Below are 14,700 nucleotides of genomic sequence, written 5' to 3'. Positions count from 1 at the left end.
GAACTTTGTACTTTAAAAGGATGAATTTTATGGTATATGAATTATATATCTCAATTTAAAAAATTATCTTTGGCGGGCTTCCCTGGTGGTGCAGTGGTTGGGAGTCCGCCTGCTGATGCAGGGGATGCGGGTTCGTGCCCCAGTCCTGGAGGATCCCACATGCCGCGGAGTGGCTGGGCCCGTGAGCCATGGCCGCTGGGCCTGCGCGTCCGGAGCCTGTGCTCCGCAGCGGGAGAGGCCACAACAGTGAGAGGCCGGCATACCACAAAAAAAAAAAATAAAAAAATAACTTTGAAGTTAAAAAAAAAGTTGAAATGTATTTTAAAGCTGCAATAGGGCTTCCCTGGTGGCACAGAGGTTGAGAGTCCGCCTGCCGATGCAGGGGACACGGGTTCGTGCCCCGGTCCGGGAAGATCCCACGTACCGCGGAGCGGCTGGGCCCGTGAGCCATGGCCGCTGAGCCTGCGCGTCCGGAGCCTGTGCTCCGCAACGGGAGAGGCCACAACAGTGAAAGGCCCGCGTACAGAAAAAAAAAAAAAAAAAGGCTGCAATAAAATATTTAAATGTAATACACAAAATAACACATCAGAGACATGAAATAATTTATGCTACCAGCATGACTTATTTTGGGGCAGACCTGATAGTAAAGCTGCTTTTGCCTTTTCCGTGCAAAGATATCTTGTAAGATGAGCTGTTAGAACCACTAGCATTTTTCAACTACTTATCTGAGTGCGTTAGAAGTTTCTCAATAGTGTGCAACCAAAATAAAAATAAAATAAACTGCATGTTAATATAGGAATGCAGTTCCCAAAAAGATTTTTTAAAATACTGAAAAGATGTGTCCTGGTTTAGGCACGATTTCCTTCCATAGAACCCACCTGTTGCAAAGGGAGAAGAGTGTCTCATAGTTTCAAAGAACTGAGCGTGGGAGAGTTTTCACTGGGGTTTGGGGAAAAGCTATAGACTGAGCAGGAAATCCAGATGAAAAGAGGAGCCGATGCATGTCTCTGGTGGGAGGCGTGCTTCCCGCTCAGCTCCTCCGCCCACCCCTTACTCTTTAGAAGCAAACTTCTCCATCAGAACTTTCTCCTTAGCTCCAGTTTCTCCCTCCTGAGGGCATGTATCTGACTTCTGGTGTGATCCTTGACCTCCGATTCTCAAAATCCTGGATCAGAGAGGACTCTTACCATCCTCTTCCAGAACAGAGCCTGATTCCCAAGAAATCATCCTGCTCAGTGCAGCATATGCCTCAGAAGTGGACATACAGGGGCATGCGCTCTGGAGGTGTCTGGGTCCCTGATGTGCTCTGAAAACATACCTCACTGGTGGGCTTCTTCCCTGTATTCAAAGGAGTTCAGATGGACCAGTGTTTATGAAGCCTTCATTTGGGGCATTCTAGAGGCTATAACATGATCCCCCTCATCCCTGCACCGGCCCATCCAAGGATCCAAGGTATTCACAGAAGCAACCAGGGCTCCAGGGGCAAAAAGTCTGCATGGCCGGAAGTCCAGCTTCCTAGAACTTAAAACAACTAGGATGCCCCCAAATGAAATGTTGCAGCTTGTGAAGTGGCGAATTCCCCCATCTACAAGAATTTCTAACAAGAGCCTGGATGACAGCTTATCAGGGTGTGGTAGGAGGATCTATGTAACAGGCAGTGTGGACAATCTTGCTTTTTCCTCCAGCAATAGGCTGTGATTTTGAAGAGGTTTGTAAAGAGGAGTGTGGGGCAGTTGATCACCTCCCAGTTTTGCTGTGGGCCAGCTTTGCCAGGGGTAGCCTTGCCCACTGGTCCATACTTCCAGTGGTGGCTGGACCAGACCCATGAGAGCCACCCAGACAGGGACCAGACCTCTTGAGGGGCGAAGTATTTATGCCCATGGAGCCTTTGCCTTAGAGTGCTGGGGCATTCACCACAATGGAGGCAAATAACTCGGATCCTCTCATTTAAACCTTATAAAGTTAAAGAAACAGGTTTGAAAGGGGAACTAGAGCCAGGATTGAAGCTAGGTCTGTCCAAAGCCAAAATTCACGCACACCAGGTGCTATGGTCTGAACGTCTGTGCACCCCCCTAATTCCTATGTTAAAATCCTAACCCCCAGTGTGATGGTATTATGAGGTAGGTCATGAGAATGGAGCCCTCATGAATGGGATTAGTGCCCTTATAAAAGAGACCCCAAAGAGTTCCCTCAGCTTTTCCACCATGTAAGGACACAGCAAGAAGACAGCCCATCTATGAACCAAGAAGAGGGCTCTCACTAGAATTCAACCTGACCATGCTGGTGCCTTGATCTCAGACTTCCAGCCTCCAGAACTGTGAGAAATAAATATGTATTGTTTGTAAGCCACCCAGCCTGTGGGATTTTGTTACAGCAGCCCAGACTAAAACACTTGTCTATGCTGAACTATGTCCCGACGCTCCTTTATTAAAGTTTTCCAAAAGGTAAAATAAATGCCTTAAAACTCTTCCTCTGGACACTGTCTTTAGCCTGCACACCCCCATTCCACATGAACCATCTATCTCTCTGCAGCATCACTTCCTAAGACTGTGCCACTTTAAGAATTTTACGACTCTGGCCTTCCCTTCCACTGCTGAAAACACTGCTCCTGTCCTCCCAAGACCTCAGTGCAGGTGTCCCCTCCTGACACTCAGACACATCCATGGCCCCATATCTCCCAGGGGGACCCAGGTGAGCCCTAACTTGTAACCTTCATCTTTGGCTGTTCCACCCTCCTTAAAGCTGCTCCCATCTGGGATGGCCTCCCTCTGCCACCTTTGTCTCCCTCCTGGCCCCTAACCCTCTGCTCAAGCCTAGGACAAGCCCTTCTCTGGACCTCTGCCCCGATTCCTGCTTGCAGCTGCTCCAGGAACACTAATGTGCGGCGCCACTCTCACAAGACTCGGGGGCCCTCTGGCAAATTTTTCATTGGGGTTTTTGAAACTATGTATTTGCAAAAAGTAAGGAGCACATTATTCATAATGGCCAGAAGGTGGAAATGACCCCAGTGTCCATTGACAGATAAATGTTTAAAATGCAGTCTATCCATGGGAATTCCCTGCCAGTCCAGTGGTTAGGAATTGGTGCTTTCACTGCCGGGACCCAGGTTTGATCCCTGGTCTGGGAACTAAGATCCCACAAGCCACATGGCGCAGCCAAAATAAATAAATAAATAAATAAATTTTAAATAAATAAATAAAATGTGATCTATCCACACAACGGTGTACTATTAAGCCATAAAAAGAAAAGAAATTCTAATGAACCTCAGGAACATTGTGCTAAGTGAAATAATCCAGTCACAAAATGACAAATACTGTATGATTCCACTTATATGAGGTATGTGGAGTAGGCAACTTCGCAGAGACAGAAAGTAGAATGCAAGGTGCAAGAAGAGGGGGAACGGGGAGTTAGTGTTTAATGGGGACAGAGTTTCAGTTTGGGAAGATGAAAAAGTTCTAGAGATGGATCATGGTGATGGCTGCACAATATTGTGAATGTACGTGATGCCACTGAATCCTACAATAGAAATGGTTAGAATGGTAAACTTTGTTATGTATATTTCACCACAATAAAAAATTTTCTAAAGAGTCAATGTTAAAAAGAAAAGTAAGGAGCAGCATGAAGGGGCATTGAAGAAAGGGCGGGTGCCTCTGCTTTGGGGTGCCTCCCTCTAGGACATCAATTTTTCACAAACAGACTTTTGGAGAAATTCTTCTCCCCTTCCAGGACATTCTCTACCGCGACCCCAGTGTGAGCAAGTGCCAAATCCAGGAAAATAGGACCTCTCCATCCTCGAACGCCTGCGGCCTCTCTGCTCATTCCAGGCACAAGTATTTGGATCTGAAAAGCTGACAGAAGGAGACTTCAAGATGCTGTTTTACTTGACACATAATTTTCTTTTTATGTAACACTTTACAGAAAATACTTTCACACACGTGTGTTCACTTCACCAATCATGTGAGGTAAGCAGAGTGGGTCTTCCCATTTCCAGTGGAGGAAACAGGCTTGAAGAATTTAAGTGACACATCCAGGTCAGGGGGCTGGGGGACAACAGAGCTGCAATCAAAGCCATCCTTGGTCTTAGCCTGGTACCAAGTTCACTCTGGTTTGTTTATGGAGCTGCCTCAGACTTGACTAAGTTAGGTCAGGTAGGTAGACCAAGGTAAGTTCCTGGGGCTACCCTAGTTGGCTCTGCCCTTATCTGGTCCAGACGAATTTCTAGAGGCAGGAGTGACATTTTGCCTCACACGTCTGTTTCACTGGCAATTCAGGACTGTTACCGTATTAGTCAGTTTTGTATTTTGGCAGGTGACAGTGCTTTAAAGAGAGTTACTGCAATTGTGCAAAAGTATTACATTACAACAGAATGGGAGAAAATATTTGCAAGTCATTTATCTGATAAGGATTTGAATCCAGAATACATAAAGAACTCTTCAACTCAACAATAAAAAGACAAAAACCCCAGTTTTAAAAGGGCAGAGACTTTGAATAGCTGTTTCTCCAAAGAAGATACACAAATGGCCAGTAAACACATGGAAAGATGCCAACATCATTAGCCAACAGGAAAGTGCAAATCAAAATCACAATGAGGCACCACTTCATATCCACTAGCATGGCTACGATCAGAAAGACAGATAATAGCAAGTGTTGACAAGGATGTGGAGAAATTAGAACCCTCAATCACTGCTGGTGGGAACGGAAAATGGTGCAGACCCTGTGGAAAACAGTCTGGCAGTTCCTCAAATTCTTAAACATAGAGTTACCATAGGACACAGCAATTCTACTCCTAGGTATACAACCAAGAAAAATGAAAACATATGTTCACAGAAAAACTTGTAAATGAATGTTCATAGCAGCATTATTCATAATTGCCAATCAGTGGAAACAACCCAAATGTCCATCAACTGATGAATGGATAGACAAAACATGGTCTGGGGCTTCCCTGGTGGCGCAGTGGTTGGGAGTCCGCCTGCCGATGCAGGGGACACGGGTTCGTGCCCCGGTCTGGGAGGATCCCACATGCCGCAGAGCGGCTGGGCCCGTGAGCCATGGCCGCTGAGCCTGCGCGTCTGGAGCCTGTGCTCTGAAACGGGAGAGGCCACAACAGTGAGAGGCCCGCATAGCGCAAACAAAACAAAACAAAACAAAAAAAACCATGGTCTGTTCACAGAGTGAAATATTATTCAGCCACTAAAAGCATAAAGTACTGACATGTGCTACCACATGGATGAACCTTGAAGACATTGTGCTGAGTGAAAGGAGGAAGGGGGCTCAAGGGGGCCCAGGGATGGGGAGTGAGGAGTGACTGCTAATGAGACAGGGTTTCTTTCTTTTCTTTTTTTTTTTTTGGCTACACTGTACGGCTTGTGGGATCTTAGTTCCCTGACCAGGGATCGAACCCATGCCTCCTGCAGTGGAAGCCTGGAGTCCTAACCACTGGACCGCCAGAGAAGTCCCAAAGGTTTCTTTTTAGGCTGTTGAAAATGTTCTAAAATTATATTATGGTGATGGTGGTATAACACTGTGAATTTACTTTAATTATTAAACTGTACACTATAAATGGATACATTTTATATGTGAACTATATCTCAATAAAGTTGTAAAAAATAGCATTTTGGTTTTAGAAATATCTGGGGGAAATTTCAATTCTATCTATCAGATGGTATTTGGGAGTTGTTAATTTTGTTGGGAGCAGTAACGGTATTATGGGACGGGTTTTACAAGCCCTTATCTGCTGTAGATGGAAAATGCTTTTCAGAGAAATCTGCGAGGTCCAGATCCCTCACATATGCATGCAATCTTCCCCTCTCCCTGTCTCCTGGGGTAAGCTAGGGACCAAATAACCAAGGTAGGAATCATCCCACCCCCACACAGGTGAGTACAGGGCAAACTCAGAAAACATGGTGACACTTAACAGACTGCTCCGTGGGTAAAGCCTGCACACAAAAGGAGAGAGGTTATTTTCTAATATGGGGTAGCCGATTGTAAGTCAGCAGGTCAATGTTTTGTGCTGAGACCCTCTGGTGGAACCACACATGGGGACTCCCACATTTGAAGAAGTGAGTACAGACCAGCAAATGTGGTTGAGTGCCCAGGGGCCTTCTACCAGGACTTCAGACCCTCACGGGCACTCCTCATCTGTCAAAGGAAAACTGGGCTGGGGGAGGCGGCAGCATCACAGGCTTGAAAACCTTTTGGGAGTGAGTGATATTCAGAGTGGTGATTTTGTCACATTTATTCAAGGTCCACAGTTGAACAGGTACCCAAAGACATTAAGATTCAGCAATTATTAATTTCGTAATCAGAAAACAGAAAACACACGCGCACGGGTTCTTCAAAACATACCAAGTAAACAAAGCTCTTATTTTAAGAGAGATTTCCTGTCCCAAATCTAAGGAAAGTGGAAATCTATGTTCCTTTGCTTTTAGGAGAGATCGTCTTTGACTAACCGAATTGATTCACTAGATGGATGTGGTCGGCTGAATCACAGTCCCCGCCAAAGAGGTCCACATCCTAATCCCTGGAACCTGTGAATGTTCCCTTATATGGCAAAAGGGATTTTGCAGGTGTGTTAAGGATCTAGAGATGGGGAGATATCTCAGATTATCTGGGTGAGCCCAATATAATCATAAAGGTCCTCCTAAGAGGGAGGCTGGAGGACCAGAGTCAGAAGAGAAGGTGATGTGATGACAGAGATTGGAGGGATGCATTTTGAAGATGGAGGGAGGGGCGCACTTTGAAGATGGAGGGAGGGGCCACAGGCCAAGGAATGCCAGCAGCCGCTAGAAGTTGAAAAAGGCGAGGAAACGGATTCACCCCTCAGAGCCTCCAAAGGAACCCACCCACCTGACACCTTGACTTCTACTCAGTGAAGCTGATTTCGGACTTCTGACCTCAGGAACTATAAGAGAAGACATTTGTGTTGTTTTAAGCCACTAAGTTTGTGGTCATCCGTTACAGCACCAAGAGGAAACTAATACAGATGTAAATATAATTAGGGAAGTTACTAAGAAACAACAGTGAAACTGGCCTGGAGAAAAAAAGGTGGTAACAGAATAAGGAATCAGGAGGCTCTGACCGGTGAGAGGCAGGGGACAGGAGTGAGATAACGGGCAGGCCTAACAATAAAGATAAACTCTTCTAACATCTAACATAATTGTTGGAAAAGGGACCTTGGATTAGATTCTGAAGGGCCACCAAATACCAGGAAGCAGGCCACTGGGCTCCCATTAAGTCTCTCTCTGCCCAAAAGATGAGAGGTTTTGTCCACTGAATTCAAAGACTGCCACCGGGATCTCCAATTCAGGCAGGAATGGGCCCCAGGGTGAAGCAGGGGCCCTCAACTCTTCAATTACTGAACACCTATTTCTCCTGGCTGGGTGTGGGCTAAGTTCTAAAGCTAAAGTGATGGAAAATCAAGGTTCTGTCCTTAAAGAGCTTTTAACATATATAGCACAGTTCCCCCACCTTGGTACTACTGACATTTGGAACAGATAACTGTTTTGGGGCTGCCCTGTGCACTGCAGGATGTTTAGCTACATCCTTGGTCTGCACCTACCAGAGGCCAGGAGCTATGCTCCCTTCCCCCAAGTCCTAACAACCAACGGTGTTTTCAGACATTCCCAAATATCCTCTAGGGGGCGAATCTGCTACTAGGTTGAGCACCACTGGTGAAGTCTACCTCTGCCTAGAACTTGTCAGAGGAGGCTTTGCAGAGCTGGCAACTCTTGTGAGATGCAAGAGGGAGTGGGGGCGGCGGGTCCTAAGGGCAAAGGGAACAGTGTGTGCAAAGACCTGGGGGACAGGGCTGCCCATATGAGCACCTGTCCCTCTGTGGTCAGAGGAACCTGAGATCCTTGGTGGGGGGGACACACAATAGCACAACCATAGCCCTGAGGTGGCCAGCAGTGACCTGATGATACTGATGCTTTAGGAAGAACGCTACCTGCACCTGTTTCCTGCTTGACATACTGCACCCACCTACCAAAAGTCTTCTCTAAACTGGGATATCCACTGGCTTGCCCAGTGTGACTAAGAATTGTATACTGATTGGGTTATAATTTTCATTTTGAGAGAATGAGGGGTAGGATTAGATGATCTCTCAGGCCTAGTTCTAGAACTTTAACATTTTAGATAAATACATTTTGTCATTTTTAGAAACTTCTTTGAGGTGTAACTTACATATCATAAAATTAATGAATGTTTCAATGATTTGGGGTAGTTGTTCTGAAATAATTCAGTTTTAGTATATTTTCATCACCCCAAGCATTTTGTTATTCTTAAAGCTACTGGCCTTTGCTGTCTTAGCAGTCTTGCTTCTTGTAGCTTTTCCTTATCACTATGGGTGGGCGGTTGCAGCAGCTGTGATTTTTCTTTTACCAAATCAAAGGTGCTTTGATATAAAAAGAACCTTTAGTGTGTGTATATGTGTATTTATTTGGTAAAAGCACTAATACTTGGAGACCCCCTCCTCACACAAACATGTCCATACTCTTACTTCATGTGTCCTTTGTTATGAACAGCCAGGAATGACAGGAAGAATATTAGGGGATTTACATTCCAATGAACTTCTGCCTTGAAATTCTTGCAGGTCACTCATCTTTATTAAAGGAGTGTGTGCAATGATAAAGATTCTCTGGTATGACAGCAAACGCATAACTATATATAGGATTTATCCTTGAACAGATTTAGAGGATAAATAAAGCAGCAGGGGGAGATTTAACATCAAGGTGTGGGGCACATCTGCAGGATCGTCCTGATTCTCCCTCAGTAGTGACTCCCCACTCTCCAACAGACACCCCGGTGCTCTCTGACCCAATGCCTAGACCTGCCATCTCTTCCCCCATCATCGTACACGACCCCGTGCACGATCAAGTCCCCCGTCAGCCTCTTCCAGACCGACGCCTCACCAGCCCGACGGGCGCCATCACTCCTCAGGGGTCTCTTGCTTTCTTCCTTGTAAGTCACGCAGATGTCTTTGTGATTTACATGCAAGCGAGGGGAAGGAGAAATGCAAGTACCTTCTTCTGAACAGAGAGGACCCAGCCCTGCTTTCAGTCCCCATGGTGGAGTCTGTGATGCTGGTGAAGGTTTGAGCTCTGGCGAAAGCTTTTCCCACACTGGCCACACTGGTAGGGCTTCTCTCCAGTGTGGATCCTCTGGTGCAGCTTCAGGGTGGACTGCCGCCCGAAGCAGTTCCCACACTCTCCGCACGTGTAGGGCCTCTCCCCTGTGTGGACTCGCTTGTGTCTTTTCAGCTCTGAATTCCATGTGAAGCTTTTCCCACAGTCATCACATTTGTAAGGTTTCTTCGCCGAGCGGGTCGGCTGGTGACCAAGACGTTGCAAACGGCTGCTCAGGTTTCTTTTGCTTCCCTTGCTTTTCTTCAGCTCTCTCAGTGCGTGGCTCTTCAGGGGGCTGCTGATGTATTCCAGTTCCCTGCAATGTCTCTGGTAGTGAGCAAATGGCTTTTGAGCGCGTGGGGGGCTGACCTGCCTCCGTGACAACCGGGGCTCACTCACAGTCGCCCCTCTGGGTTCGGGGCTCTGCAGACCATTCCCTTTGGGCCTGCCCACTGACAACGTGCATGGCTTTGCTCCTTTAGCCCCCTCCTGCTGTGGATTTTCCTTGTTGTCACTTTTCATTCTGGAGGCCTCTATAATTATAAAGAATATGTTTCATTTCTGGGCTTCGAAGAAAGAACCCAAGCAAAAGAGCTATGAGATACATGGCAAAGTTTCTCAAAGTGCTGTTCTCCACTTGGCAACTTGCATTAGACTCATCTGGGGCAGCTGTCCACCAAGCAGGCTGCCCCTGCTCCCCCAAGGCTGCTGAGTTAGAATCTCTGGGGGATGGAACCTGGAAGTCTGCAGTTAACAGGGGGAAGCTGGGGTGATTCTGATGTATACTAAAGTTAGGAAACAAGTTCTCCAACCCCTCCCTCCTTCCTACCTTTGGGGAAAGGTTTAAGAAAGGAGAAATAGGGAAAAGCAAACCCATCAGAAATTTCAACATTGCAAATATACCCTCACTTACATGGACACTGACCACCACTCTCTCTTCAAATAATGGTAAATCCAGTGAGTGTGGTATTTTCTTCCATTATGAAGTTGATAGACAGCATATGTGATTGGAAATTGGGATATGGGCCAGACATGCACCCTAATTACAGAAACTCCACAACAGTGCTTTTATCCAACAGGATTCCTGCCGTGTGGAAGATCTATTCAGTATGGCAGCCACTAGCCACATGTGGCTACTGAGTACTTGAAATGTGGCTTGTGTGACTGAGAAACTGAATTTTTAATTTTATTTAACTTTAATTTAAATTCAGATTTAAAAAGCAGCTCACACAATTATGGTCAACTGCTCTTCAACAAGGTTGTCATGATAATTCAATGGAGTAAAGAATAGTCTTTTCAACAAGTGGTGCTGAACAACTAGATTTCTACATACAAAAGAATGAAGTTGGATCCCGACTCACGACACATACAAAAATTAACTCAAAATGTGGGCTTCCCTGGTGGCGCAGTGGTTGAGAGTCCGCCTGCCGATGCAGGGGAAACGGGTTCGTGCCCTGGTCTGGGAAGATCCCACATGCCGCGGAGCGGCTGGGCCCGTGAGCCATGGCCGCTGGGTCTGTGCGTCCGGAGCCTGTGCTCCGCAACGGGAGAGGCCACAACAGTGGGAGGCCCACATACCGCAAAAAAAAAAAAAAAAAAAAATTAACTCAAAATGGATCAAAGACCTAAATGTAAGAGCTAAACCTATCTCTCTTTGAACAGAACAAAGGTGTAAACCTTTGTGTTGGTGGATTAGGCAATAGTATTTTCGATATGTTACCAAAAGCACAAGCAAACAATAAGATAAATTGGACCTCCTCAACATCCAAAACATTTGTGCTTCAAAGGATACTATCAAGGAAGTGAAAAGATAACCCACATAATGGGAGAAAATATTTGCAAATTATACATAAGGGTCTAGTATCCAGATTATACAAAGAACTCTTACAACAATAAAAAGACCAACCCAGTTTAAAAATGAGCAAAGGGGACTTCCCTGGTGGCGCAGTGGTTAAGAATCCACTTGCCAATGTAGGGGACATGGGTTTGAGCCCTGGTCCAGGAAGATCCCACATGCCGCGGAGCAACTAAGCCCGCGAGCCACAACTACTGAAGCCTGCATGCCTAGAGCCCGTGCTCTGCAACAAGAGAAGCCACGGGAATGAGAAGCCCGGACACTACAACGAAGAGTACCCCCCGCCCACTGCAACTGGAGAAAGCCCATGCACAGCAATGAAGACCCAACGCAGCCAAAAATAAATAAATAAATAAAATTTAAAAAAATGAGCAAAGGATCTGAATAGACATTTCTACAAAGAAGATACACAATTGGCCAACAGGCACATGAAAAGATGCTCAACATCATCAGTCATTAGGGAAATAACTCAAAACCTCCATGAGATACCACTTCATGCCTAATACGATGGATGCAATAAAAAGGACAAAACATAACAAGTGTCAACAGGGATGTAGAGAAACTGGAATCCTCATAGACTGCTGAATGTAAAATGGTGCAGCCACTTTGGAAAAGTCCAACCTCAAAAGGTTAAACAGTGAGTTACCATAGGACCCAGCATTTCCACTCCTGGGTGTACACCCAAGAGAAATGAAAACAGACATCCACACGAAAACTTGTACACAACTGTTAACAGCAGCACTATTCATAACAGCCAACAAGTGGAAACAACCCAAGTGTCCATCAACTGATAAACAGATGAAATGTCCACAGAGTGGAATATTATTCAGCCATAAAAAGGAATGAAGTACCGACACATGCTACAACATGGAGGAACCTTGAGCATGAGACTCCACCCTCTCTGGAATCAAATAAAAGGAAATGGAGACAGCATGCACACCCAGCTGCCTCTGCTGAGGCAGAAGAAGGGAGTACGTGTGGTCCACTTTCTTTAGGACCATGAAGGCCGTAGATTATGGGGCAGCACCTCAGCCAGGGCCACAGTGCTTTCCTGCTGGATGCCCTAGGTCTTCTCCATTCATGAGTTTTGAGAATAATGAAATCAAAGTGTTTCGCTGAATGTAGCAAATCTTAAGGAATCTAGCTTTCTTGTAACCTTCTTCTCTAACCTGTTGACCATATCCTGTATTCACATCACCTAGACTGGCCAAAGTGTCACTTTCATTCAGTCAGAGAGACCACAGGACTGTGTAGAGCAGGGCCAGCAATTATACTGGCATTGTACCAGAGACAGATAAGGAAATGGACACAGACAATGTCACAGGAGGAGAAAGAGGCAGGACATAAAACGGAGAGGGTTTTTTTCTCTAATTAGCAGAATCTTGTTTAGGTCCCTTCTAAACATGGGACCATTTTAAGTGACAAAACTCAGCCACAGCTTGAATGGAAGTTCATCAGTGGTCATATTTGGATTTGTCTTCACTATAAGTAGCTCTGAAAGGGACAGAAAAGTAGGCACTAGAATAATCCTGTGCACTGGATTCTCAAATAGTCATGAACAGAAAATGATAAAAGCACACTTTAGTAACACTATCATTCTAATTAGTGAAATTCGTTGGAGAATAAAGATCTACTATCACATACAATATTGAAAAAAAGCCCAATACCTGGTCTATGGCTTTTTAGAACCATGAAATGCTTTGATGGAGATAAAGGGATGATGAGAGGGAGAAGAGGCACTGAGTGTTTACCTGTCTCAGCCAATTTGGGGGTTGGGTCCTGGAGGAGCAGGGATTTTTCCCAATGACGGGGGCTCCGCTGATCCTGAGATCCTGCCTGGGACGTCTCCTCCAGAGAGCTCTCCCTGGGATATCTGCTAGGAGTTTGCAGTTGAAAGTCTGGCAGTTCCTGTTCTCCAAGCTGGGATCCAGTTTTCTCCAAGAGCACCTTCTGGCCCTCCATACAAACAGCCACCTAGGAACAAGCCCCATGCATTAGAGCACAACTCAAGGACTGTCTGAGGGCAGCTTGACCTCTCACTGCTCTGTAATGACTGTTTTTCCCTGGAAATTTCTGATAATGGCCTGGGGGTCAACCTTGAGAGAGAATGCTGAAACTCTCAAAGGAAGCAAGGGAAGGACGTGCAGAATGACCAAAAGGAGGCTGCTTCAAATCAGCCGATACTTCCTGTCCTTAAAGCTTGGGGCTTTCTCAAGGCCTGGAGTCAAAGTCATCAGAGAGCAGGCACAAATATATCAGGGTCAACCATGACACCCACCCAGCAGGTTCCTACCCTATGCTCACTTGCCTCCCTGCTTCTGCTGGAAACAGGCCCTGTAGGATCGGAAAGCAGTAGAGTGGGGGCCATTAAAAACCACCCTTACCTATAAATTGTTCTGCCCAAGGCTCTCCTGGTAAAGAGATCTCAGTAGTAAGAGGATTGCCCTACCCCTGTTCCCTAACTGCTTCCGTTCACCAAAGCACATGATTGTTTGCTTCCTCCCTAGGTCCCTACTGCGGTCTGACTTGGGGGTGGGATTTGGAAGGGATACTAGCCAATTGAGCTGGAGTTTCCTGATCTAAAGGCAATATGCAAGACACTTCGGACAAGGTCTAATAAAAGTTCCCCCCAAATCAAATTCCTATCCAGTAGAATGACCCTGTCTGCTATGAATCCTGACTGTAGAAAAATTTCAAAAAGAAAGGGTCAGGGGAGACCTGTCAGCAAAGTTTCAAGAGCCTTACTTGATCCTCTACTTTCTCACTGGAATGCCTGTGGCTGGGTTTTCTGAAAACCTGTTACATCTCCCTAGGAGGGTGGGGGGAGGAGGGTTCCAAATAGAGGCCAGAAGCAACGTTTGCAATTCTGGACTCTATCTAGGGAGGGGTCCAGGAACCAAACACTAACCAGATGAAAAAGAAATCCTGGGGACCACAGAAAGTACCCTCCTTACCCACTGCTTTGGTCCCTTGGCTGCTCTGTAAAAATCTTCCACCAGGGTCACAATCTCCTTGCTGCTCATTGGACATTGATGCCTGGCCCGAGCCTGGATCTCCGGAGGCAGGATGTTCAGAAACTGCTCCAGCACCAGCAGCTCCAAAATCTGCTCCTTGGTGTGCACCTCAGGCTGCAGCCACTGACGGCAGAGCTGCCGGAGACGGGAGAGCGCCTCTTGGGGTCCAGACACCTCTTGATAACAAAACCGTCTAAAACTCTGGCGGGAGAGCTCAGGATCGGGCCAGTCTTTTTGCAGAGCGGGCTCCCGTTTTTCTTCTAGTTTTGCTATTATATGTCTCTCTTGCTTGGAGGAAGCCTGAATGTGGGACTGCGAGCTCAAAGTTATCTCCATCTTAGCCGCCATTTTGGGGCTCAGGAGACAGCTTCTCTCTCCTTGTAAACAGCTCAAGGCTTCGGGATCATGGCCCTGAATGCTAGAAAGATGTTAGAAACGAAGGTCCTCTGAGGATACTGGAGAGGAAAGGATGCAAACAGAGCCTCCTCATTCGCTGGACTTGACCCCAAACTCCTGAAGACAACACAGTCCCTGAGAGTGGGAAGAGTTTGTTTTTCTGCCAGTTTCTTGAACTGTCTTGCAAAGGAGAAAAGTCATAATGTCCTAAAAGGAAACTGGGGGAAATACCGCTTTTATTTCAGCGGCAAGCACAAGAGATCTCAGAGGAAAATGCGCAACGTGACCTAATGGGCTGGCAGGAATCCCTGGG

The 14,700-nt window shown here is 46.2% G+C and overlaps 1 protein-coding gene across 1 annotated transcript; it reads right to left on the bottom strand.

Moving 5' to 3' along the window:
• Positions 1 to 9,053: 9,053 nt before the first annotated feature.
• On the bottom strand, positions 9,054 to 14,339 carry ZNF174 (zinc finger protein 174; the record flags this gene model as incomplete). The annotated part of the gene is made up of 3 exons (XM_079720012.1): positions 9,054 to 9,655; positions 12,729 to 12,951; positions 13,932 to 14,339. 3 exons carry the CDS (start codon positions 14,337 to 14,339, stop codon positions 9,054 to 9,056), a joined length of 1,233 nt encoding a protein of 410 aa, XP_079576138.1.
• Between the last annotated feature and the right edge of the window lie 361 nt (positions 14,340 to 14,700).

Source organism: Hyperoodon ampullatus (assembly GCF_949752795.1).
Source record: "Hyperoodon ampullatus genome assembly, chromosome: 14".
Classification (NCBI taxonomy): domain Eukaryota; kingdom Metazoa; phylum Chordata; class Mammalia; order Artiodactyla; family Ziphiidae; genus Hyperoodon; species Hyperoodon ampullatus.
The sequence above is the reverse complement of the archived record's forward strand: the minus strand, read 5'-3'. Positions and strand labels throughout refer to the sequence as shown.